General features: G+C 48.2%; 1 protein-coding gene across 1 annotated transcript in view; it reads right to left on the bottom strand.

Annotated features, from left to right (window-relative positions):
* The window catches only part of LOC122385407 (mucin-2-like), a 31476-nt gene that overhangs the window by 5577 nt on the left and 1138 nt on the right, over positions 1 to 24761 (bottom strand). Inside the window, exon 2 of the mRNA XM_043373650.1 lies at positions 234 to 5312. Within this exon, the coding sequence (XP_043229585.1) occupies positions 234 to 5312 (5079 nt within the window). The remainder of the gene's footprint in view (positions 1 to 233; positions 5313 to 24761) is intronic.

The raw sequence follows: 24761 nt of genomic DNA, 5'->3' as shown, positions 1-24761 counted from the left end.
TTCGGTGGTGGCTGCTTCGGTTGTGGTTGGTCCAGTGGTAGTTGGTCCAGTGCCGGTTGTTCCAGATGTGCTTGTTTCGGTGGTAATTGGTTTACTGGTGGTTGTTTCGGAAGTGGTTGGTTCGGTGGTGGTTGCTTCGGTTGTGGTTGGTCCGGTGGTGGTTGTTCCAGAGGTGGCTGGTTCGGTGGTCGTTTGCTCAGTGGTGGGTCCTGTGCTGGTTGTTCCAGAAGTACTTGGTTCGGTGGTGGTTTGCTCAGTGGTGGGTCCTGTGCTGGTTGTTCCAGAAGTACTTGGTTCGGTGGTGGTTGGTCCAGTGGTGGTTGCAGAAGTGGTTGTTTCAGTGGTGGTTGGTTCACTGGTGGTTGTTCCGGAAGTGGTTGGTTCGGTGGTGGCTGATTCGGTTGTGGTTGGTACGGTGGTGATTGGTTCAATAGTGGTTGTTCCAGAAGTACTTGGTTCAGTGGTGGTTGGTCCAGTGGTGGTTGTCCCAGAAGTAGTTGCTTCGGTGGTGGTTGTTCTAGAAGTGGTTGATTCGATGGTGGTTGCTTCACTGCTGGTTGTTCCAGAAGTGGTTGGTTCGGTGGTGGTTGGTCCAGTGGTGGTTGTTCCAGAAGTGGTTGGTTCGGTGGTGGCTGCTTCAGTTGTGGTTGGTACGGTGGTGATTGGTTCAATAGTGGTTGTTCCAGAGGTGGCTGGTTCGGTGGTGGTTACTTCGGTTGTGGTTGTTTCGGTGGTGGTGGGTCCTGTGCTGGTTGTTCCAGAAGTACTTGGTTCAGTGGTGGTTGGTCCAGTGGTGGTTGTCCCAGAAGTAGTTGCTTCGGTGGTGGTTGTTCTAGAAGTGGATGATTCGATGGTGGTTGCTTCACTGCTGGTTGTTCCAGAAGTGGTTGGTTCGGTTGTGGTTTCCTCAGTGGTGGTTGGTCCTGTGCTGGCTGTTCCAGAAGTGGTTGCTTCGGTGGTGGTTACTTCGGTTGTGGTTGTTTCGGTGGTGGTTGGTTCGGTGGTGGTTGTTCTAGAAGTGGTTGATTGGATGGTGGTTGCTTCACTGCTGGTTGTTCCAGAAGTGGTTGGTTCGGTGGTGATTGCTTCGGTTGTGGTTGATCCGGTGGTGGTTGTTCCAGAGGTGGCTGGTTCGGTGGTGGTTTGCTCAGTGGTGGGTCCTGTGCTGGTTGTTTCAGAAGTACTTGGTTCGGTGGTGGCTGCTTCGGTTGTGGTTGGTCCAGTGGTAGTTGGTCCGGTGCTGGTTGTTCCAGATGTGCTTGTTTCGGTGGTGGTTGGTTTACTGGTGGTTGTTTCGGAAGTAGATGGTTCGGTGGTGGTTGCTTCGGTTGTGGTTGGTCCGGTGGTGGTTGTTCCAGAGGTGGCTGGTTCGGTGGTCGTTTGCTCAGTGGTGGGTCCTGTGCTGGTTGTTCCAGAAGTACTTGGTTCGGTGGTGGTTGGTCCAGTGGTGGTTGTTCCAGAAGTGGTTGTTTCAGTGGTGGTTGGTTCACTGGTGGTTGTTCCGGAAGTGGTTGGTTCGGTGGTTGTTGCTCCAGGTGTGGTTGATTCGGTGGTGGTTACTTCGGTTGTGGTTGGTCCAGTGGTAGTTGGTCCGGTGCTGGTTGTTCCAGATGTGCTTGTTTCGGCGGTGGTTGGTTTACTGGTGGTTGTTTCGGAAGTGGTTGGTTTGGTGGTGGTTGCTTCGGTTGTGGTTGGTTCGGTGGTGGTTGTTCCAGAGGTGGCTGGTTCGGTGGTCGTTTGCTCAGTGGTGGGTCCTGTGCTGGTTGTTCTAGAAGTACTTGGCTCGGTGGTGGTTGATCCAGTGGTGGTTATTCCAGAAGTGGTTGCCTCAGTGGTGGTTGGTTCACTGGTGGTTGTTCCGGAGGTGGTTGGTTCGGTGGTGGCTGCTTCGGTTGTGGTTGGTACGGTGGTGATTGGTTCAATAGTGGTTGTTCCAGAGGTGGCTGGTTCGGTGGTGGTTTGCTCAGTGGTGGGTCCTGTGCTGGTTGTTCCAGAAGTACTTGGTTCAGTGGTGGTTGGTCCAGTGGTGGTTGTCCCAGAAGTAGTTGCCTCGGTGGTGGTTGGTCCGGTGGTGGTTGGTTCACTGGTGGTTGGTTCGGTGGTGGTTGTTCTAGAAGTGGTTGATTCGATGGTGGTTGCTTCACTGCTGGCTGTTCCAGAAGTGGTTGGTTCGGTTGTGGTTTCCTCAGTGGTGGTTGGTCCTGTGCTGGCTGTTCCAGAAGTCGTTGGTTCTGTGGTTGAACCTGTAGTGGTTGGATCGGTGGTGATTGGTTCAGTGGTGGTTTTACCAGAAGTGGTTGGTTCGGTGGTTGTTGCTCCAGGTGTGGTTGATTCGGTGGTGGTTGCTTCGGTTGTGGTTGGTCCAGTGGTAGTTGGTCCGGTGCTGGTTGTTCCAGATGTGCTTGTTTCGGTGGTGGTTGGTTTACTGGTGGTTGTTTCGGAGGTGGTTGGTTTGATGGTGGTTGCTTCGGTTGTGGTTGGTCCCGTGGTGGTTGTTCCAGAGGTGGCTGGTTCGGTGGTCGTTTGCTCAGTGGTGGGTCCTGTGCTGGTTGTTCCAGAAGTACTTAGTTCGGTGGTGGTTGGTCCAGCAGTAGTTGTTCCAGAAGTGGTTGTTTCAGTGGTGGTTGGTTCACTGGTGGTTGTTCCGGAAGTGGTTGGTTCGGTGGTGGCTGCTTCGGTTGTGGTTGGTACGGTGGTGATTGGTTCAATAGTGGTTATTCCTGAGGTGGCTGGTTCGGTGGTTGTTTGCTCAGTGGTGGGTCCTGTGCTGGTTGTTCCAGAAGAACTTGGTTCAGTGGTGGTTGTTCCAGAAGTGGTTGCTTCGGTGGGGGTTGTTCTAGAAGTGGTTGATTCGATGGTGGTTGCTTCACTGCTGGTTGTTCCAGAAGTGGTTGGTTCGGTTGTGGTTTCCTCAGTGGTGGTTGGTCCTGTGCTGGCTGTTCCAGAAGTCGTTGGTTCTGTGGTTGGTTCTGTAGTGGTTGGTTCGGTGGTGATTGGTTCAGTTGTGGTTGTACCAGAAGTGGTTGGTTCGGCGGTTGTTGCTCCAGGTGTGGTTGATTCGGTGGTGGTTGCTTCGGTTGTGGTTGGTCCAGTGGTAGTTGATCCGCTGCTGGTTGTTCCAGATGTGCTTGTTTCGGTGGTGGTTGGTATAATGGTGGTTGTTTCGGAAGTGGTTGGTTCGGGGGTGGTTGTTCCAGAAGTACTTGGCTCGGTGGTGGTTGGTCCAGTGGTGGTTGTTCCAGAAGTAGTTGCTTCGGTGGTGGTTGGTCCGGTGGTGGTTGGTTCGGTGGTGGTTGGTCCGGTGGTGGTTGGTTCGGTGGTGGTTGTTCTAGAAGTGGTTGATTCGATGGTGGTTGCTTCACTGCTGGTTGTCCCAGAAGTGGTTGCTTCGGTGGTGGTTACTTCGGTGGTGGATACTTCGGTTGTGGTTGTTTCGGTGGTGGTTGGTTCGGTGGTGGTTGTTCTAGAAGTGGTTGATTCGATGGTAGTTGCTTCACTGCTGGTTGTTCCAGAAGTGGTTGGTTCGGTGGTAGTTGCATCGGTTGTGGTTGATCCGGTGGTGGTTGTTCCAGAGGTGGCTGGTTCGGTGGTGATTTGCTCAGTGGTGGGTCCTGTGCTGGTTGTTCCAGAAGTACTTGGTTCGGTGGTGGTTGGTCCAGCGGTGGTTGTTCCAGAAGTGGTTGTTTCAGTGGTGGTTGGTTCACTGGTGGTTGTTCTGGAAGTGGTTGGTTCGGTGGTGGCTGCTTCGGTTGTGGTTGGTCCGGTGGTGGTTGATTCAGTGGTGGTTGTTCCAGAGGTGGCTGGTTCGGTGGTGGTTTGCTCAGTGGTGGGTCCTGTGCTGGTTGTTCCAGAAGTACTTGGTTCAGTGGTGGTTGGTCCAGTGGTGGTTGTCCCAGAAGTAGTTGCTTCGGTGGTGGTTGGTCCGGTGGTGGTTGGTTCGGTGGTGGTTGCTCTAGAAGTGGTTGATTCGACGGTGGTTGCTTCACTGCTGGCTGTTCCAGAAGTGGTTGGTTCGGTTGTGGTTTCCTCAGTGGTGGTTGGTCCTGTGCTGGCTGTTCCAGAAGTCGTTGGTTCTGTGGTTGGTTCGGTGGTGATTGGTTCAGTGGTGGTTTTCCCAGAAGTGGTTGGTTCGGTGGTTGTTGCTCCAGGTGTGGTTGATTCGGTGGTGGTTGCTTCGGTTGTGGTTGGTCCAGTGGTAGTTGGTCCGGTGCTGGTTGTTCCAGATGTGCTTGTTTCGGTGGTGGTTGGTTTACTGGTGGTTGTTTCGGAAGTGGTTGGTTCGGTGGTGGTTGCTTCGGTTGTGGTTGGTCCGGTGGTGGTTGTTCCAGAGGTGGCTGGTTCGGTGGTCGTTTGCTCAGTGGTGGGTCCTGTGCTGGTTGTTCCAGAAGTACTTGGTTCGGTGGTGGTTGGTCCAGTGGTGGTTGTTCCAGAAGTGGTTGTTTCGGTGGTGGTTGTTCTAGAAGTCGTTGATTCGATGGTGGTTGCTTCACTGCTGGTTGTTCCAGAAGTGGTTGGTTCCGTTGTGGTTTCGTCAGTGGTGGTTGGTCCTGTGCTGGCTGTTCCAGTAGTGGTTGCTTCGGTGGTGGTTACTTCGGTGGTGGTTACTTCGGTTGTGGTTGTTTCGGTGGTGGTTGGTTCGGTGGTGGTTGTTCTCGAAGTGGTTGATTCGATGGTTGTTGCTTCACTGCTGGTTGTTCCAGAAGTGGTTGGTTCGGTTGTGGTTGATCCGGTGGTGGTTGTTCCAGAGGTGGCTGGTTCGGTGGTGGTTTGCTCAGTGGTGGGTCCTGTGCTGGTTGTTCCAGATGTACTTGGTTCGGTGGTGGTTGGTCCAGTGGTGGTTGTTCCAGAAGTAGTTGCTTCGGTGGTGGTTGGTCCGTTGGTGGTTGTTCCAGAGGTGGCTGGTTCGGTGGTGGTTTGCTCAGTGGTTGGTCCTGTGCTGGTTGTTCCAGAAGTACTTGGTTCGGTGGTGGTTGGTTCAGTAGTGGACGATCCGTTGGTGGTTGTTGCAGAAGTGGTTGGCTCTGTAGTAGTTGATGCAGTGGTAGTTGATTGAGTAGTTGTTGGCTCAGTAGTCGTTGGTTCAGTGGTCGCTGGCTCAGTAGATGTTGGTTCAGTGGTCGTTGGCTCGGTGGTGACCGGCTCTGTTGGCGCCGCGGTGACTGTGGTGGCCACTGTCGATATGGTCGTCAGGGCCTCGCTGAGCGCCGCCAGCCGCTCGTCCATGAGCTGCACCTGCTGCTGGATCTGCTCGATCAGGTCGGTGGACGTCCCTCCGCGGACGGACAGCGCCGTCTCCAGGGTGGCCGCCCAGGCTGCCGGACACAGCACGCAACCCTTCAGTCCCACATCAGGTCATGGGCAAAACTAGCCAAAAACCATACAGGGTGCTCGAGCTTAGCGCTCACCATGTTCATTAGTACCTAAATATACAACTAAGGCAGGTAGGCCTCGAACACTGCTGGTCCATGGTGTGTCGTTTCGGGAACTAGCGAATGAAGTTTAGTACCGCCGTTCACCGGTGGATGGCGCTAGCTGGTAGTTTCGGCGAAAACTCCGTCTGAGATGTTTGAAGGCTTCCCTTAATCCTTTGTTCAAACATGGACCCCGTCAGCCCCGGCAGAGGTATTTGTCCAGTGTACACCGCACCTGAGGATGGGTCAGCTGAGGGAGGGGAGTCACTATTGTGGCCTGAGGAATGCCGCACCGGTCGGGGAATGGGGTCGGGAGGAGGGGGGGGGGGAGGCAGCGCCGTTCTTGCGGTGACGGGCTGGCTTGTCGCCTGGCTACGCTCAGCCGGCGAGGCGCCGCGCGTGACCCGGGAGCAGCTGAGAGTCCATATAGACAATTGGCCCGTTTGTAAGCACGAACACTTGGAATATTGCTGGTGCAGAATTTTAGCATAGGCACGTTTTTTTTTTTTGCCAAATTTTGTGTAGGTAGGTACATGTAGGGAATTGGTAGAAGTTTATTGTGACAAGGTTTCCAAAAAAAAAAATCGTTCAATTTTTTTTTTTTAGATATCGAGGTTTTAGTGACGTCATGATTGGAGTTTTCGACAAAAAAACGACACGTTTAAAAATCATAGGTGTAAATCACAGAATAGACATACAGACATGCCGTAAACGTCATTGGACTGCCAATAGGTACCATGAACAATCAAATTGCCATCTTGATCTTCGATTTCTGATTACCTATCGCTCTACGGTTTCCAAACTATTGAACGGAATCTTGACAATTTCTCGTGACTACTTCACGAGTTCACGACCATGATGCATTTCATAACCTGCATCCCGCTGGGGGTCCTGGAATTACACGCCCTGCAGGTGGGCGGGGGTGTTTGAACACCCCCCTTTGAACTCGGCTCCTGGGCCATGTAGCGATACGGGGAAAGCGACATTCGAAAAAGCGTAAGGAATAATGGCGAAATTACTTAGGTCACTTTTCGGTCAGGTCAAAGGTCAGGTCCTGGTCACCAGAGGTGTTTTGGACCTATGCTGCTGGAAGCCCAATTTCATGTGTTTGACCTGACCTTGACCAGACCTGTGACCTTGAAATTCAACTTTCAGGTACTCATCGGAAGTGTCTCGTCGCGTTCTTCGTTTGCCTCTCGTCCGTTTTGCTGCGTCTATTGGTTCTTTAGTTATCGGCTGGGTAGCTGCATTGGTTCCCGAGTTGTGCGCCGCTTTTTTGAAGAAAAAACGTTGACCTAGGCAAAATTTGACCTTTGGCGACTTGATCTTTTGACTTAAAAAACGATTAACTATTTTCTTCATTATTTTGACGCTGTTTTGAATGCCACTTACCGCGTGTCACCACGTGGCCCAGGAGCCGAGTTAGACGTGTGAAAACGCCCCCTCCCCCTCAGCACGACACGGAAAACTATGACCATCAGCACGGCGCGGGTTAACTTGACAGTTGAGCTTATCCGCCCCCTTCTAGCCAAACGCTCATCCACTGTTTTAGCCTACGTCAGGGGAGCTGAGGACGCCGAGACCCCGGACCTGGTGGCTGCCCTGGCCCCTGAGGCAGATTGATGCCAAGTTGCATGCTATCGAGGACATCAACGATGTACCGGGTCAATTTTATTTCGCCGCCGACCTGAATATTATATGGATGGTGTTGGTCTGGCAGGGGGTTTGAGTGACTTTCTCTGTGGCCATACTGTACTGTTTGCCCGAGAGCTACAGTGGCGTTACAGAGGGCAATATTTTTATTATTACCCCTTCCCACACAGTATTCATTTTATTACATTGCCGGTGATGGCCCATCCCAACACGCTGATAAATATCGTTAAATATGTCGACGCTCAGAAGAAAAATGACCAAAGATTCAGACGCGCGGATTGCTATTGGTAGTTGTCATGGACTAACAAAAAATATGTAATCCCTCAGAATGAATAATATATTGGTGAGAAACCGTCAAGTGCCCCAAGGTACGGTTCCCTTTTTGGTGAATAACTTCGCAAAAAACGGCCGCAGAGCCGCGATGTTGGCACTTAGCAGCATCGTGTTTGCCTCGCTCAGGCGCGTCGAATGGTATACTTTTTGTTTGGGTTGTACGGAACTAGATAATACTAGGGTTACCCGCGTGCTCCGCAACGCGAAGAAGGGTTATTTTTGACTCGTGGGTATTGGGGTGGTCTGTGTCGATTTGGTTGGCATCCATTTCGTTCGATTGCTTTTTGACGGCCAAGCATTTTGTAATAAAACAAAAAAGATGCTTCGCATCGAGGTGCCCGTGTCGTATTATCATGCGTTCTACTTTAGAATGATTCGAAAACTGGCGTGAAGTCTTTTGAGGGCCATCGATGAATTTCGCTAAAAATGACAATGTAATGGTTCGGAATATTTACATTTTTAAGGATACTGTTGCTAATCATGCAAAAATGAAGAGTGAATATTGGACAGAATTGAATGCTCTATCCAATGGTACCATATTCAATTGCCAAAGGTATCAGGTTATGCAGCAAACCCCGTGTGATTAATAAAGTGGCACAAAATTGACAAACACCATTTTCTCCTGTGATTTGCACCACCGTGATTTGGATCAATCGGCTTTTCACAATTTTTATATGAGAGGCGGTACCTTTTTCTTGCAAATAGGCGTTGATTCAACTCGCTCCATTTAACGGTCACCTAAAAATAAAATTAATTCCAAAATCCCTCAAAAACCGCAATTTTTCAAATAAAAGTGCCCTCTCCGGTGCACGTGGCGCGTGCTATCCTCTGCATTGCACACCATTCAATAGCCCGTTCAATTCTGTACACGATGCTGTTTTCCCCGTGCCGGTCGGACCCCTGGTCACCAAGATATTGCGCCGGGACCGGACCCGTGTCGGCCAAAATTAGCCGTTTTCGCCCGGTTTCGCACGCCGATTTATACATGTAAAGTCTATGACGCGAATTTGCACTTTTTGAGCACGCGCCACGCGCCCCTTATCAATCCGATCGAGCTGAAACCCCTCAAAGGCACGTCGCGCATCCTTGATCTATAAGTTGTGCAAATTTCACCGGGCTAGGTGCAACGGTCTGGCCTGTAGTCCACGCAAAGCAGCACCAAGTCGGGACCTCGGTAACGGACAGACGCACCCTCCTCAAATAGTAATATAGATTGCTCTTGGAACCGCTGATCACCCCCAGGAATGGCGCTATGATGTCGGAATTCGTTTACAGCCCAACTACTACATGAAATACAACTTTTTAAACGGAAATAAAGTTAACCATTTTCTAATGAAATCCGGCCACGTTTTATTAACCTTTGCCCGAGTGGCGGGGCGGAGGGAGGAGGCGTTTCGGCCACACCTGCCAGTTTTTTTGCGCGTGCAACGAAATTTTGTATAGCTTATCATACATCAATTCCTCATCGTGTGTGAAGATGCTGACCCCAAGTCACGTAAGGTCAGGTCACCAGGTCAACTTAAGTAACCATACCTCTAAAAAGCTTCGTGGTTCTGTCATTCCTACAGTGTACATCCCAGAAGTTTGAAACTCGTTTCAAACTTTCAAACCTTTGCATGAGGAAATCAGTATGAACAATTCGTATATCTCGGAAGTTTCATATCGGTGACCTAAGGTCAGCTAAATTTTGCGACCTCTCCATTATAAGTCAATGGGGAAAATTGAAATGCTCTTTGTTTGGCCGAAAACAACCTCTAACATCGTGACATAGGTAAGCATGACACACTGAACCGGAACATTGTACCTGTGACCACTTGTATGCCCGTGAGGTCATCTCAGATCATGAAACGTTACTAACAGCTTTTTGACAATAACTTTAGATAGAAACATGCTAGAGCGCTGAAAACACCATAAATGTGTTCTGTTCAGCAATAGGAGTCGAATGACATGCAAACATGACCTTTTCAGTGATTTGACCTGAGATCAAATTTTCAAGTTGACCTTTTCAGGTCAAGTTATAGTTCATTCGACGCGTCTCGACGAGAAAAAAAACGCGATGCCGGTAAAATCAGCGTCATGCAAGCTTGGAGTTTAAAGTTATGACACGAAAACCTTTTCCGAAAAACGTCCTATTTTGATAGTTTTTGCTCTGTGGAGGCAAAACCGTTGAGCTTAGGTCAAATCCGAGGGATTAATCAGAACGGCTTTTGAAAGAGCTATCTAATGCGTTCTTCGACAGCGCTGTAGCTCTATTAGTTCCCGACTTATGCGCCGATTTGTGAGAAGTTGTCAAGATCGGGTGCAACAGTCGTGAAAATTTTATCTTTAGTGACCTCTAGTGACTTCAGCGATAACCTGATCAAAAAATGACCTAAGTGATTCTGAAAGATCTTGCAGCGAGCTATCTATTGCTTTTACTGTGTCTTTCTAGCTTGCTTACTTTCGAGGTAATCTGGTGCGGCCAAAAAGCCCCCCCCCCCACCCCCACCATGGCAAAGTTGGCATGAGAGGCCCACTCGGGCGCGGGTTAATAGTGAATAAAGCTACGAGGGGGAAAATTTTGACATTTGTCCTCGAGTTAATTCTACCCATGACGAATGAATACAGACTAGCCCTCGCCCTGGCAGGGCATTTTTCATAACACGGCCTGGCAGGGGGGGTCGATGCGACCCCCCCCCTCGCGATTGGCTCCTATGGCACCTAGAAACACCAAATTTGGTAGGTAGGTGGGCCCCCTAGAGTTATCGCCCCTGTGCAAATTTGGTTGCTCTAGGTCAATATTTAGGGGGGTTTTTGGGGGCATAAATGTAAAAATTTCGCTAAAAACAGGTCAAAAGTTTTTCGCTTATAACTTTTGATCTAATTAAGATAGAGCGAAAAGAAAAACACCAGTGTTCTCAGCACGTCAAGGCGCGTCGAATGATATACTTTTTAGTTTGCTTAAGTGTACTTAAAGTTTTCCTTAAATTTTAAGTACACTTAAATTAATAAACTAAGTTCAACTTAACCAAATTGCATCATATCGCATATCATTCGATTCGGCTGATCACCAGGAACACAATGATACCATTTATTAAGCTCTAGCGTCATTATGTGCCAAGTTATTGGCAAAAACGTCATCTGACCTCAGTTGACCTCATTTGACCTGACCCATGGATAAGTACACCAAACAAAGAAGCACCAAGTGACCTGCTGTTAAGTACTGTGGTTTCAAAGCACAAAAGTGATAGAACGAAGTGGATATCTCCAATATTTTCCGAATTTAGTATTTTCCCATAGGCTTAACATTACGATGTAATGACCTCTAACTGACCTCAGGTCAGTGACCTCAAAAAACCCGAACTACATGTTATACAACTCGGTGAACTTAGCATATCCTGAAAGTTTGAAGGAAATCAGTCCAAAACTGTGAGTTGGACAGGTGCAAAAAGAAAATTGAAATTTGACCATGACCTTGTACCGGTTTTTCTGACCTGGTGACCTGACCCAAGGTCACCCGGACCTGAAATTTTCAGTTCATATGTAAAAAGGTTGTCCCATAGGCTGTGCCAACTTTGGCGGCGCAGCGCCGCCGTTTTTACGCTATCTTCGAAAAACCTTAAGGGGGGTCGCATCGACCCCCCCCCCTGCCAGGGCGAGGGTTAAGCCTGACTTCGCCTGTACCTACCTAAGTGGAGATAGCTTTGTTGGCGATCATGCAAATAAATAAATGAACAAATGAATAAATGAATAAATAAATAAAACAGATTGTAGTAAACTAAATTGGTGCAAAAGCATAAATTCGGGACCTGCTAGAAATTCATAAAGTGAAGCTGCTATGGAGATTTTGGGGTGCCGATCACTTATTTCATGTTAGTTTTGATCACAGATTATGAGTTCATGTATTTAGGCTATAGCTCGGGACAGTTCAGGTCAGGTCAACCAGTAGGCGTCCTGCCGGCTATCCATAGTAGGTGTCAACTACCACTGACGGCGTCGTAACATGTTACGAAGGCTCTAAAACTACTTAGTAAATGTTCAAACGGATGCCAGTAACATGTAAAACTCGAAAAATCGAACCAAGGTCCTCAAAGGTCCATGACCTTGACCTGACCTTTACGTGACCTTGGCACCCACCGTAATGCATGGGACGAACATCATTTGACATGTTTGGACGTTTACAACACAAAAAAGACTGGAAACGCGCGGATAATATGATCGGACAAACGCTGAATCGCGATTTCGGTCAAACATGGTCTCGAGAAAAAGGCCAGGGGTCAGAGGTCATTTGGGTCAAGGTCATGAAAGAAAAAGAGTATGTGTAAAATTGATCAACTCTGGGGTACCAAAAGTTTCGTCGCGATCGTCCGCTTTTTGAGCGAGATCATTCGCGAAAAACCGAAGGGGCGGGTCCATCCAACTACCCCTACACATGCGAGGGTTAAAACACTAAAATAAAGTCATGATATGAACATGTTTGCTGTAAAAGAGATTTTTGTAGATTTAGTCCATATAACAGTGTTCGCCACGGGCCGCAAAATCCCAGTCCAGCCCGGCACAGGCCCATGGGTTGAGTCTGACAGCCCGGCCCAGCGCGAACACATGCATAGTAAAATTGTTAAAGCTCAGCCCGGTCTAGCCCGTCCAGCCCGGACCAGCCCGTCAAAATGAATGGATTAAAAGTCATGGACACCAAACAGGTATTACATATGTCACCCATAGGTGCAAAGAAACAATCTTTTGGGAGCAGCATGCACAATGCACATTGCATATATATGCTTTCATTCGTTTTTCATTTTCATTCATTGTCTTGCACAGTAATAAGCTAGTTGTGGTTTTTAGCTCAGTCGCGAACCTCTGAGTCCACTTTACAGTCCTTGGCCCAGCCCATCCACAGCCCATCGATTATTTATATTTGAGGGCCCAGCCCAGCCCGTGACCCAGCCCAGCCCATGACCCATTGGGCTCGCCCGGCCCATGGCGAACACTGCCATATAAGTCCACTCGCCAAAAAGCCCGTCGGCGTCGTGAAAACGGCTATTTTTCGGCAGACTGGCTTCCGCATCGGGTATGATTTTGAGCCATTCAGTTAGCGATGTCGATTCTACTCCGGAGTCGGAGTTAGTAAGATTTTGGTGACTCTGGGTCCAACTCCGATTCTACTGTCCTGGCTCAGACCCATTCTAATCTTGCTCCACCCCATCATTCAGATCGCAAATTCTAAGATCGATGGAGATCCTATATCGATAAAACACGCATCGATCTAATGCGAAAAGGCTCCAGACCGCACTGAAAGAAAAAATGACACCCTGTACGGGGTATTGACGGTCATGTCAAAAATAACACCCGAGTGGGGTGTTTTGAGGGGAGTCGCTGAGCTATTATAAATGGGGTGTTTGGCGTACACCCCAGGAGGGTTTCGACGCATAGTGGGGAGTCGCAGCCGCTAAAGGGGGGTCAGCGCCGGCCTACATGGGGTTCCGTTAGACTGCAGGTGACACCCCTCAAATATCAGCCGAGCACCCCTTTTTGGTCCCTATAAGCACCCGACAGGGTGTCAAACTTCCAAATGAGGGTGTATAATATGTCAGCCCGACTCCCCCGTTCCTCTGATGTACCTCCCCATAATACTCCAGATCCCCACGCGGGGAACCGCGTACCTTCAGCATGGAAGTGCTCAGAGCAGCTCTACTCCCCTATACTTCCGAAAAACTCCCGGCTAGAATTAAATGTCTTCGGAATTTTTTTGTTTTGTTTTTGTTTTGTTGGGTTAGGCCCTTTCGGTCGACAAGACCATTGCAGAGCCGGAAGGATGACAGGAATTAGGGGGAGACATTGGTCTGGGCAGGCACCCTAGTGAGTCGCCGGGGCTGAGCCCGTCCAAGGACAGGCCACCCAGCCCCAAGGCACTCACTGCACCCGGCTACGGGGTGCGCTCCCTCAGGAGCAGCGGTGCCGCTCCAAGGGAGCAGCCCGCATGAGATGAAGTTGCCTGTCCAGCCCGGAGGGGAGTTGCGGCGTGGAGGAGAAGGATTTCAGTATCCTGAGGATAGAAGCACGGATAGGTGGTCTTCGGAACGAGAATCTCAGACTATATTTATAACCGGGTGAGGAGTTACTCTTTCCGTTCGCGGCCTTGCGGCGCCCTGTAGTGTGCACGACCAACGTATGACACGGTAATCAGTCTAGATATCATCGTGATATAGTTGGCCACTTTACGCTATGCACGCTTTTGCCTTAGCTCCAAACATGCACCAGCATTCGTGAAAAACAGGTCCCGATTTTACCAACTTTAGTTTGCGCCATCTATCGGTAGGATTTGAAGCTCTACCTTCGGCCTACCGATATTATCCTTCGATACGGCGCACACAAAGCACGTTAATGAACACGAATGATGCTGCGAGAAAGGGCGTCTTCAACACCTTCGGTGAGGCTAAAAAACATTCGCAGTTTACGTGTCCGGAAAGAAATATAGCCGAGAACTCAAATATCAGCCGAGCACCCCTTTTTGGTCCCTAAGCACCCGACAGGGTGTCAAACTCCCAAATTAGGGTGTAAAATACAGCAGCTCGACTCCCCTGTTCTTCTGATATAACTCCCCACATTGTTCCTGAACCCCACGCGGGGAACCGCGGGCCTTCAGCAGGGAGTCGCTCAGAGCAGCTCTACTCCCCTATACTTCCGAAAAACTCCCGGCGAGGATTTAATGTCTTTCGGGACGAGAATCTCAGACTATATTTATAACCTATGAGGAGTTACTCTTTCCTGACCCAGACCGTTCCGTGCTTCTATCCTCAGGATACTGAAATCCTTCTCCACGCCGCAACCCCCCTCCGGGCTGGACAGGCAACTTTATCTCATGCGGGCTGCTCCCTTGGAGCGGCAACGCTGCTCCTGAGGGAGCGCACCCCGTAGCCGGGTGCAGTGAGTGCCTTGGGGCTGGGTGGCCTGTCCTCTGGACGGGCTCAGCCCCGGCGACTCACTAGGGTGCCTGCCCAGACCAATGTCTCCCCCTAATTTTTATCATCCTTCCGGCTCTGCAATGGTCTTGTCGACCGAAAGGGCCTAACCCAACAAAACAAACAAAATTACTCTTTCCGTTCGCGGCCTTGCGGCGCCCTGTAGTGTGCACGACCAACGTATGACACGGTGACTTTTTTAACTAAGAACTTTTGTAGGTTGGAACAGATTTTTTTGCGTATATCTCAACTTCTAGACGTCCAATCGGCTCAGGCAAAACACCACGCGAATTCAATTTTTTTCGCCAGCCATATATATCATTTCCATGCGTAGCGATAGCAAGCAAAGATTCCCTAGCGGGCCTTCGGCCCGCGAGGGCACTTTCCATTTTTTTAATTTTTGCCCAAGGGGGCCCCCTGGGCACGTCGCCGCCAGCCATACCGCATTTGCGGTATTTGCGGTATGGGCGGTACGCCCCTGACTGAGGGTCGCAGTGACACTTTGGAATGCAACACGGGGTGTCACTCCAGGATAATGACACCCCAGAGGGGTTTCAACGGGGGTGTCTCAGCGACACTCCAATTTTTTGGCCTGCAATTTTTGGGGAGTTCGCTAGCCGAACCTCTCCCAAGGGGGTCATGTACATTTTTGGGGCGTCAAAAGGTAATGGGGCTCCCGTGTCGGGTGTCACAACACCCATGACATCTTAAAATCATGAAAACGGAGCCTAATTTAGGAGTATTTTGGAGTATGGGGTGTCAGATTGTAAGAAATGGGGTTTCCCGATTTTTTTCAGTGCGGTCACACGTGGAAGAAATTATATCATGGAGCAGTATGTTTTCCCTGACGGCGTTTCAAGCTAACAGTCCGGTTACCTTAGTGTTCGCGCAAGTATCTCTAGCCCGCGAGTTGCTGGGGAGGGGCGTTAAACGCCCCCACTTTTTTCGCCGCGCTGTAGCTTAAAAACGGCGCGCCGTAGGCGCACCAAATTTTGGGTACCTGCGAGGAATTGATCAAAGTATATTGTGCCAAAGTTTCAAAAAAAATTGGTCGTAAATATTTTGAGATATCGAGGTTTTAGTGACGTCATGATTTCTGATTTTTCAACGAAAAACGGCATATGTTCGAAAAATCATATAAAATCACAGAATAGACATACAGACATGCCGTAAACGCCACTAGACTGCCAATGTTATGTACAATCAAATGGTTATCTTCGATTTTTGATTTGACCTACCGTTCAATATTTTCCAAAATCTTGGACTGAATCTTGGCTATTTCTCGTGACACTTCACGACAATGATGCATGTATTTCTTCAATTGATATTTTTCAATAAAACGCGTACTCGTATGATATTATAAATGTCACCAACGTGTTCTTCGCCCAAAATTACCCATAAAACATGTATCATAGACTGCGAATACCAGTTTTGATTTTCGGGGGTATGTTCTTACCTGATTGACCTGACCTTGACCCTGACCTATGTTTGACCGACCCGGGACCCCTGCATGAATCTGACACTCTTTTAGCACTTATATGAAGGATTGTGCACAGTTTTGATTGAGCTATTGACGAGGGGCGCCCATTACGAGGTTCTGAAGTCCATGCTACCGAAAGTCCGATTTCAGGTGTTTGACCTGACCTTGACCCGACCTGTGACCTCGAAATTCAACTTTCAAGCACTCATCTGAAGCGTCTCGTCGCGTTCTTTCGTTTGCCGCTTCGTGCGTTTCGCTGCGCCCATTGGTTCTCGAGTTATCGGCTGGGGGCGTTTAACGCCCCTCCCCAGCAAACGGCGGGTGGCGAAATACCCCAGCAACTGCCGGGCTAGGGGACGGATTGTTGACGACACGTGCGAAACGTCAGAAATTAGTGGAAAAGCCTGTGTGAATAGTACCACCGTCACTTTCCCTTCTCAGTAGCAGTATAACCTTGGCAGTAACAGCGGGAGGTCTGGGAGAGGGTCAAAGCGTCCAACCCTTCCGGCGCCTGTGTCTTCGCTATCGCTTCCAGGAACACGCGCTCGGCCGCTATTGTGCGCCCGTCAAACCCAGCCCGCCCTTTGACAGCGGGCGGGTCATCAGCGCGGCGGTCCGCCCGCGTCCCTTCCTGTGACGTCACTATGGTCCTGGAACGCAAGCTTAGCGAAGCGTAGCCCAGCGCGAGCGATGCATTGTTGTCATTGTTGTGGGTACATAGGCATTAAAAACAATCAGTTCTGCTAGCATCATGTCTCTCTCGTCCAATGGTGTAGAATGGTGTGTAATTTGACCTCCAAAGATGAACATTTTTAAGGTCGAGCTCATGACCTGACCGGTAAAACTCATGTTGCATCCCAATCGAATGCCTATTGTAAAACTGAACGCATTGCAGCTGTTTTTACTGCTCTTCCACGTCTCCATCACATGTCAATTGTCCAAAAGTGTTTTTTTCTCGACTGCTTAGCCCTCGCCGGCACGGGGGAGGGGGGGGGGTATCCAACCATCCCCTAAGGTTTTTCGCGAATAACTCGCGTAAAAAGCGGCCGATCGCGACGAAACTTTCAGTCTCTCGCATTGATCAATTTTACACCTACCCTGAAAATTTCATGACCTTGACCCAAATGACCTTTGACCTGTGACCTACTTTCCGAGACCATGTTTGGCCGGAATCGCGATTCGGCGTATGTCGGCTCGCATTAGCCGCGCGTTTGCAAGCTTTTTGTGGTTTCAAACGTTCAAAAATGTGATTTGATGTTGCTCCCATGCATTTTGGTGGATGTGAAGGTCACCTCAAGGTCAGGTCAGGTCATTTACCTTTGGTGACCTCGGTCCACTTTTTCGAGTTTTACATGTTTCTAGGCTAGTTTTGGAGCTGAATTCGAATTTAGCAACCATTTGAACATCTACGAAGTAGTTTTGGTGCCTTCGTAACACGTTACAAAGCTGTTAGAGGCGGTTGACACGTATTACGAATACCCGTCACGACCCCTACTGGTTGACCTGACCTGACCTGACCTGACCTGGTCTAAATGCTCAATGACATCATCTGTGATCAAAACTAACACGATATTCGTGATCGGCACCCCGGGAAAACCCCATAGCAGCCACACTTCACGACTTTCTAACAGGTCCCGATTTTTCCGACTTCTGGGTCATTGACCTGACCTAGAAGGTCAATCGATGACCTAGGACCTTAACATTGGGCATCATCGGCTTCCTCTCGTGACGGGCAACATCGTGACGGGCTCGTTTTTTTTTCCGCGAAACTCTAGCTCTCAGAGGAGTGCAAGATAGAAATATTCCTGCACTGCAGACCCGTTGGCTAAAACCTCTACTACAAAGGTTTAGGTCTTTCAAAAGTGTTACTTCAACAAAACAGCTTTCGCGTGACACGTGCCACCATGGGTGGAGCTTTTCAGAGGAAGTTGGTGGGGCAAAAAAGCATCAAACCTACAGTCTACACTGTCCGACTGTGAAGTTGATTAAAAATGAACACTGAATCAATTCCTGTCGTTGCAAATGTAACATTTTGCATAGCACAGACATTCCAAAGCTCCTCAATGATTGATTTGAAAAGCTACAAAGTCCTGCAAATCAGCTTAATTCGGTGGGGCAAAACACTTATTGGTGGGGCAAAATGGCAAGTTGGTGGGGCAGCCGCCCCACCAACTGTATGGACAGGAAGCTCCGCCCCTGCGTGCCACGACGATCACCTATATATATGTAGATGTATTAAGAGCAATTAATCACGGGGTAGATAGGCTTCCCAACAAAAAGGGTGGCAGGTCGATCAGCCCAACCACTGCAACGGATACTGACTACTGAGGCATGAAATATATGCCTCTCAAAAGCGTTACAGGCTGGGCCGGGCCGTTAGGTATAGGTATGTAAATGCTGATAACTTTCCGTTATCTTAAAAATATTTCGCCGTTCGCTTACGCGGTCAGTTCGCTCGTAATAATATTTCTCCTGCGTTTTAACCCTCGCCCGTATTCGTGTTTGCCAGCGTCTAACGTATGGGGGGGGGGTCCGTTGGACCCTCCTTGCCGTTTGGCCTCTGATGGAGCTAGAGCTTCGCAGGAAAAACGAGCGTGTTGCCCGCGACGAGAGTAAGCCGATGATACCCAATTTTATGGTCTTATTTATGTCATTGGTTGACCTTCCAGGTCAGGTCAATGACCCAAAAATCGGAAAAATCGGGACTTGCTGGATGTTCGCAAAGTGAGGTTGAAAAAGGGATTTTGCGGGGTGCTGAACACGTAGTTATGTTAGTTTTGATCACATACTTATGATGTCTTAATGTATTTAGGCCAGGTCGGGTCAGGTCAGGTCAGGTCAACCAGTAGGAGACCTGCCGGCCATCCATAGCAGGTGTTGACCACCACTGACAGCTTCGTAGCGTGTTACGATGGCACCAAAACTAACGGGTGTCTACTAATTAATGAGAAAAAGTTTACAGGCTTATATCTCGGGTATTTTGTAACTTAGATAATCGAAAACTCGCATGCTTATGCATCCTTCTATTTGTTATCAAATACCATCAGCGCAGCGCACTGAGCACACCATGTTTCACGTCACGCCGCACGGGCCACCCGACCCCCTTGATCAAACGTCGCGACACCTCCACGTCAAACGAGACCGATAATTCCCGCCTTGCCGTCTTGAGATGTCGGTCCAAAGCTACAGTCTTGTCCCCTGGATATATTTCTTTCTTGACAAAGCCTCAGAAGTATTCAATCGGCCACAGCTGCGACACGCAGGGTGGATTATCTTCTCGATCTTTCGTGGGCTCGCCGACCCCCTCCAACATTGTGATGGTTTTAATTATTTATAAATTATTATTATTAATTATTTTAATTATTTAATTAAGATTAGCCGACGCAAACGCTGTTATTCTCTGCGTTGCTGCGCTTGAGTGACCTCAGGTGCCTGTATGCACCTCCGGTACTCAATTGCACATTTTCTACAGCAAAAATTACGACATAATAGCAGGCACATTGACACCCCTCACCTTGCCCTTCGCACCCCATCGAAGGGGACTTTGTTTCTGTAGCGAAATTCGCAGAGTTGCAGCTACTTCAAACCTTTTCCAGCATGCTGAACGTTTCCTCTTATCTCAACTATCATAAGCATGCTGTTGGCACTTGGCTAAAAACCTTTACTTGAACTAGGAGAGCCATAAGTGCCCTTTCCGTTGTAGAAAGGTAATTTTTCTTAAAATTGGCGAAGATTGCTTAGAACCGTTGTTTGCTTAACGTTCTCATGTCGACTGACCATGGTATTTAAAGTTTTCGTTTTGCGTGATTGACATTCGCAACAGACATGTCTTTCAGCATGCAAGATATGCAGATTATGTATTACCTTTAGAGGTTCGTATTAACTGCCTGAACTTTTTCTCATTAATTAGTAGACACCCGTTACTTCATAAATCTTCAAATGGGAATTCGAAATGAGCTCCAGAAACTACCCTAGAAATATGTAAAACTCGAAAAAGTGAAGCAAGGTCATCAAAGGTCAATGACCTTGACCTGACCTTCACGTGATCTTGAAACCCACACCACAAAAAGATTGGAAATTACGCGGATAATGTGAGCCGACATACGCCAATTCGCGATTCCGGTCGAACATGGTCTCGAGAATCAGACCACGGCACAATGCGACCGGAGAGAAAATTAGCGCGACATCGGTACTTTTTCGTATTTCGTGCCCGCTTTTCACATGAAAAGGATGGTAGAATCATAAAAATGGTAATCGGTGTACTTTCTAAGCAATTTCTGATTATTATAATTAATTAATCATTAATTAATTCATTAATTAATTGATTAATTAATCGGTTGACCTGCCCTGACCTCGACTCCGCTCGGTCACGTGATAGGGGAGAGTGGGGTGGGTTGTATCAGTTTTTACTCCGAGACCCATAACCTCGTAACTATCCGTGATAAACTCATTATTTCCATACTATCTCCTTCCTTGATTCTTCTGCTTTTTTGTGCAAAGTAACTTTTCCGCTACCTCTGCTAGTTTTTCTTCTACGGTCTGCCGAATAGAGCAATGTTTTTGATACAACTTGCCCCATGGCTTGGGTGAGTTGTATCACATGGTGGGGTAATTTGTATCACTATTTCACGTTTCAGGGAGTGTGTTTGCTACTGGTTTTAAACATAAAAACAACATTAAATGGGGTTAATACAATGTATATGCGCAAAGGCTTCACTTTTATTAGACCAAACTTAGGTCGATCCGAACGAAACATCGAAACGAACGAAACATCAACAGACTAGACGCAAAAGTGACCCGTTAAGAGCAAAGCAGCCAACACATTGTGCCGAAATGGAACGAGTATTGACTAGCTACCTACAAACGCGAGCCAGGGCTTAGCTTTCGCGATCAAAAGCAACATACCCATACGTACATACATACATACATGTTACAACATACCCCACCCGGCTCTGATACAACATGTACCTCGCCGCCATCTTGGAAAAAACATCCTCGTGCTCAAAAACAGCGGACAGCTGGAGAAGTCCATTTTCACTCACGCAGCCTTAGAACCTACCCTCACCACCGCTACGGAGATCTTTCAAATTCGTGCACATCTAAATGCCCAAAGCACACATTTTCCTGCAGCCTATTTTTTTAGAATGACATTTAAAAAACATAAAATCGGCTCTCACCTCGAGACGCGTCCACCCAGCCACACGACAGAACAGGGAAAGATGGCGCCCGGAAAACCTCGTCGACTAATCGTGTCACGAGCGCTACCTATTGGATAAGTTTGGCACAATTCGCCCTGATACAACTTGGACATGATACAACTCACCCCGCTCTCCCCTAAGACGGCAGCACCTGTCAGGCCAGGTCATGACGGCACCGGAAATTCCGATAAGCAAATAATGTAGCCACCAAAACCGTGAAGATGGGAATCTGATGGCCTACATGACTATATAACAAATTTATTACGGGTCAGAAAAGTGTATCAGAAAGTGTAAACAGAAACGGATATGTCCGGACAAAACTTTAATATAGTTGGTACTTGGCAACCTTGTTCGATTCCTGAGGTTCTGTTACTCGCGGCTCCCGGCCGCGGCGACCTGGAGTAAAAAAATGCCCCTCATTTTCGCTGCCGCAGGCTGACGCAGCTAAATTATACATTTTCTGAAAGGCAATTGATTGGTAAACACCATATTGATAAAAGAACAGCGGGACCTAGCGGGACTTTTTATATCGGCATTCCAGAATATCTATAACAGTAAAATTAACTAACAATTTTTAAAGCACCAAAAAAACTTAACATTTGAAGCGTATTTATATATTCAGCTATGAGTTTTTTCTTCCATCGTGTAGCCCATGGTCTAAACTATCAGGTTAAACGTCGAAAATATTGATAAAGCCGTCTAATAGATATATTTTTACCTACATTAGCTGCTATTTTTCTCCGTACGAAAACGGGTCGACGATGCTTGGCACAAAACTTTGTGTTTGGGCTGATGTGGCGCGGACGCTGTACACTATGGACGAAAAATATTTGCAGATTCGTGGTCCATGGACATTTCTGAACTACGTGACACAGTTTAACTCAATTTGGGAAAGGTCGCCAAATCCACCAATGTCGCGCTAATTCCGGCCGCGGTCCTATCGTGCACGGGTCAAAGGTCATTGGGGTCAGGGTCAATAATTTTAAAAATATGTGTAAAATTGATTAACTTGAGGGTACTGAAAGTTTCGTCGCGATCGGCCGCTTTTTGCGCGAATTATTCGCGAAAAACAGGGAGGGGTCCGTTCGACCCCGCTATAAGTGCGAGTGCTAAGTCACTAACGATCTGTCTTTAAAGTAAAAAAAAAAGTTATGCCTCGGGCTGAGAGGGCAAAGTTGTACAGTTGGGGTACTTAAGCACATCATGTAGGAAAGACCAGGGAGGTATGGGCCGGTTTTGTGAAAAGGCAATTTTCTTCCAGTGGGAAGTGGCTAGACCCGGTTTTTCACTCTGCATACGTGAAATTGCCCTTCGCCTGCAAAGTGTGCATGATATTAGGCATCTGGAGTCAACTATTTTGTCTTGAGATAACTTTCAATAAATCATGCGCTTTTTCGATCCATCAAAATACACCGGGAGGTACGGGCCATGGCCCGGGAGGTATGGGCCGGTGCCATGTTTCATATTCTTTTCTCGATAATGAGAACATACTCGTAGCTGGTATCTACCTTGATCTCTCTTAGAGCCCAGGAACCGCACAAGCGGCCAACAGCTTACTTCATGGGGGTCACGTGGGCACATATGTGTTTTGGTAAACTCAATCATGCTCCATGAAATAAGATAAATAATATTTTTATGTTCGAATGAAATTTGTAGTTAAATTTTCGACCTTACGCGACAATAAAACTAATTGAAAATGAAGAGGACATTCAATGAAGGCATCATTTTATTGAATTAGGATCAACGGGGGTGGGTGGCCCGAACCTCTCGGTTAGGACGCCAGAATGTGCGTAGCATCTCAGCTCATAATCTTGCAAGAAAGCTTCATATTGCCTATCCAGTCTTAATTTGCATGCTTTAAACTTAATATTACCGATGGTTTGACATCATAAAACGAGCCTGGTTCAAATTTAGGTATCACGAATTTTCTATAGGAATGTACCGTATCTTACTCGAAGAGGGCAAAAACACTATAGGTATATGGCCTTGGCAAGAACGCTTTATCACTGCTCATTGCATAAGAAGACTGAGGAAAAGTTTGGAAATCACGTGGGTTGTATAGCGGAATGGCTGCTACCAGTTTACGCGATCAAATGTGTAAAAATACGCAACACTTCTTCAAAACTGCGATGGCCCATACCTCCAGGGGGCCCATGCCTCCCGGTCCCGGGTATCCTCTAGGTATGTACTTACATGCATACCTACATTCTCGAATTAAACATCAATAATACCTACCTACTATACGCATATTGCTCTTTGGAACGTCGCTTTCGGTATGGGGACAGGGGATATCATGGGTCTGAGCCAGCTGACACGGGTGACACCCCTTCAGTGGGGTTCTGGCATGGTCTGCGTTGGATCACCCACCACCACAATGAGCGGTTCCTCAAAACCAGCGTAATTGACCGGTGTGAGGCGGCGACGTGAGGCACGCGAGTGCGGGACCGTCCCCACGCCGTGGCGGTTCGGGTCAGGGGAGCATCCCCCTCCCCGCGCGGCGGGCGGTCGCCCACTCATCCGCGACCCCAGCCCCGTGACTGAGGGGTTGACAGAGGGCAAACATCACGTATTTAAACTGGGCAAACAGACGGTGTTCTACGCTAGGGACATCTCGCGGCTGTGATTCACGATACTGCTTCGCCAAACTGCCTTTAGATGGTGGGTCAGTCGGTGTCCGTCTGCTGCTGTGCGCCGAGAATTGGCCCTATAAATTACGCTGAATTGCACATTCTAGTGTGACGATACCGTCACATTATCATATAGGTCGCGTTAAGATGCAAATGAAGAAACGACTGCGTTGAAAAATATGTCATTTCATCGAACGCTGAAATGCTCGAAGTGCTCGCTAAAAAATAAACTCGCTAACTGAGCCCTGAAGGTCGGCTGCCGTGTTGCATTGCATTTAAGCCAAAAACGCGGGCTGGGTGTAAGTTGTCGAGAAACAATTTTTGGCCTGGGGTGTTCTCTAAAGTATTATCTACATAGATCCAGGGAACATATTTGCTATCTATGATGGCTTAGGAGATATTGAATCTTAAGTCCTCCGGTGTACCCTGTTTTGCGGCGGCCCACGTGTTAAAAGCTGCTGAACATTTTTACTTTGACCAAAAAACGCGGGCACAGTTTTGTCTGTACGAAAATGAATCTTGTCCTATCACATTCCACGTGAACTGAAAATTCAGAAACCAGGGAACATATTTGCTACGACCAGTACTTCTCACGATTCAGACCGAAACGTGAAAAAATAGCCCCAAAACCCTATGGTGGGCGCCTCTCCGCGGCGCCCGGCCGCGGGTCGCTAGTTCCCCAAACGACACACCATGCTCAAGATATGGCGAGTTATGAACTGCTTATATAAATGTTGACATCGCTAGGGCGAGATCTATGTCAAAAGCTTTTAAATCTAAGTCCAACAGGTATCCATCGAACAAGCTGAGAAATGTGCACAGAACACATCGTTGATGACGCTGAAGTTAGATCACCTTTATTCTACATTCCCGACCTCTTATTAGCACTGGTCAAAAAGCCCTACCCAAAAGGCTAAATAGGACAGAAATCGGCCTCCTTTGGCCGCCCTGCAGACCTATATTACCCTCGCCGGACACTTATCGGTTTCTGTAGGTATGGCTCTGGGCCGAGGGTGGCCGAAACTATGCTGATTTTTTTTTTCTCGCGCCAGAATAATAGTTTCCATGTTTATCAATTGACTTAGAATGATGAAAGGTCAGCGACCGACCTGATGTCATGT

This window comes from Amphibalanus amphitrite, unplaced genomic scaffold (genome assembly GCF_019059575.1).
Source record: "Amphibalanus amphitrite isolate SeventyFive unplaced genomic scaffold, NRLGWU_Aamphi_draft 000218F_arrow, whole genome shotgun sequence".
Lineage (NCBI taxonomy): Eukaryota > Metazoa > Arthropoda > Thecostraca > Balanomorpha > Balanidae > Amphibalanus > Amphibalanus amphitrite.
Note: the sequence above shows the minus strand (reverse complement) of the source record. Positions and strands in the feature narration are given on the sequence as shown.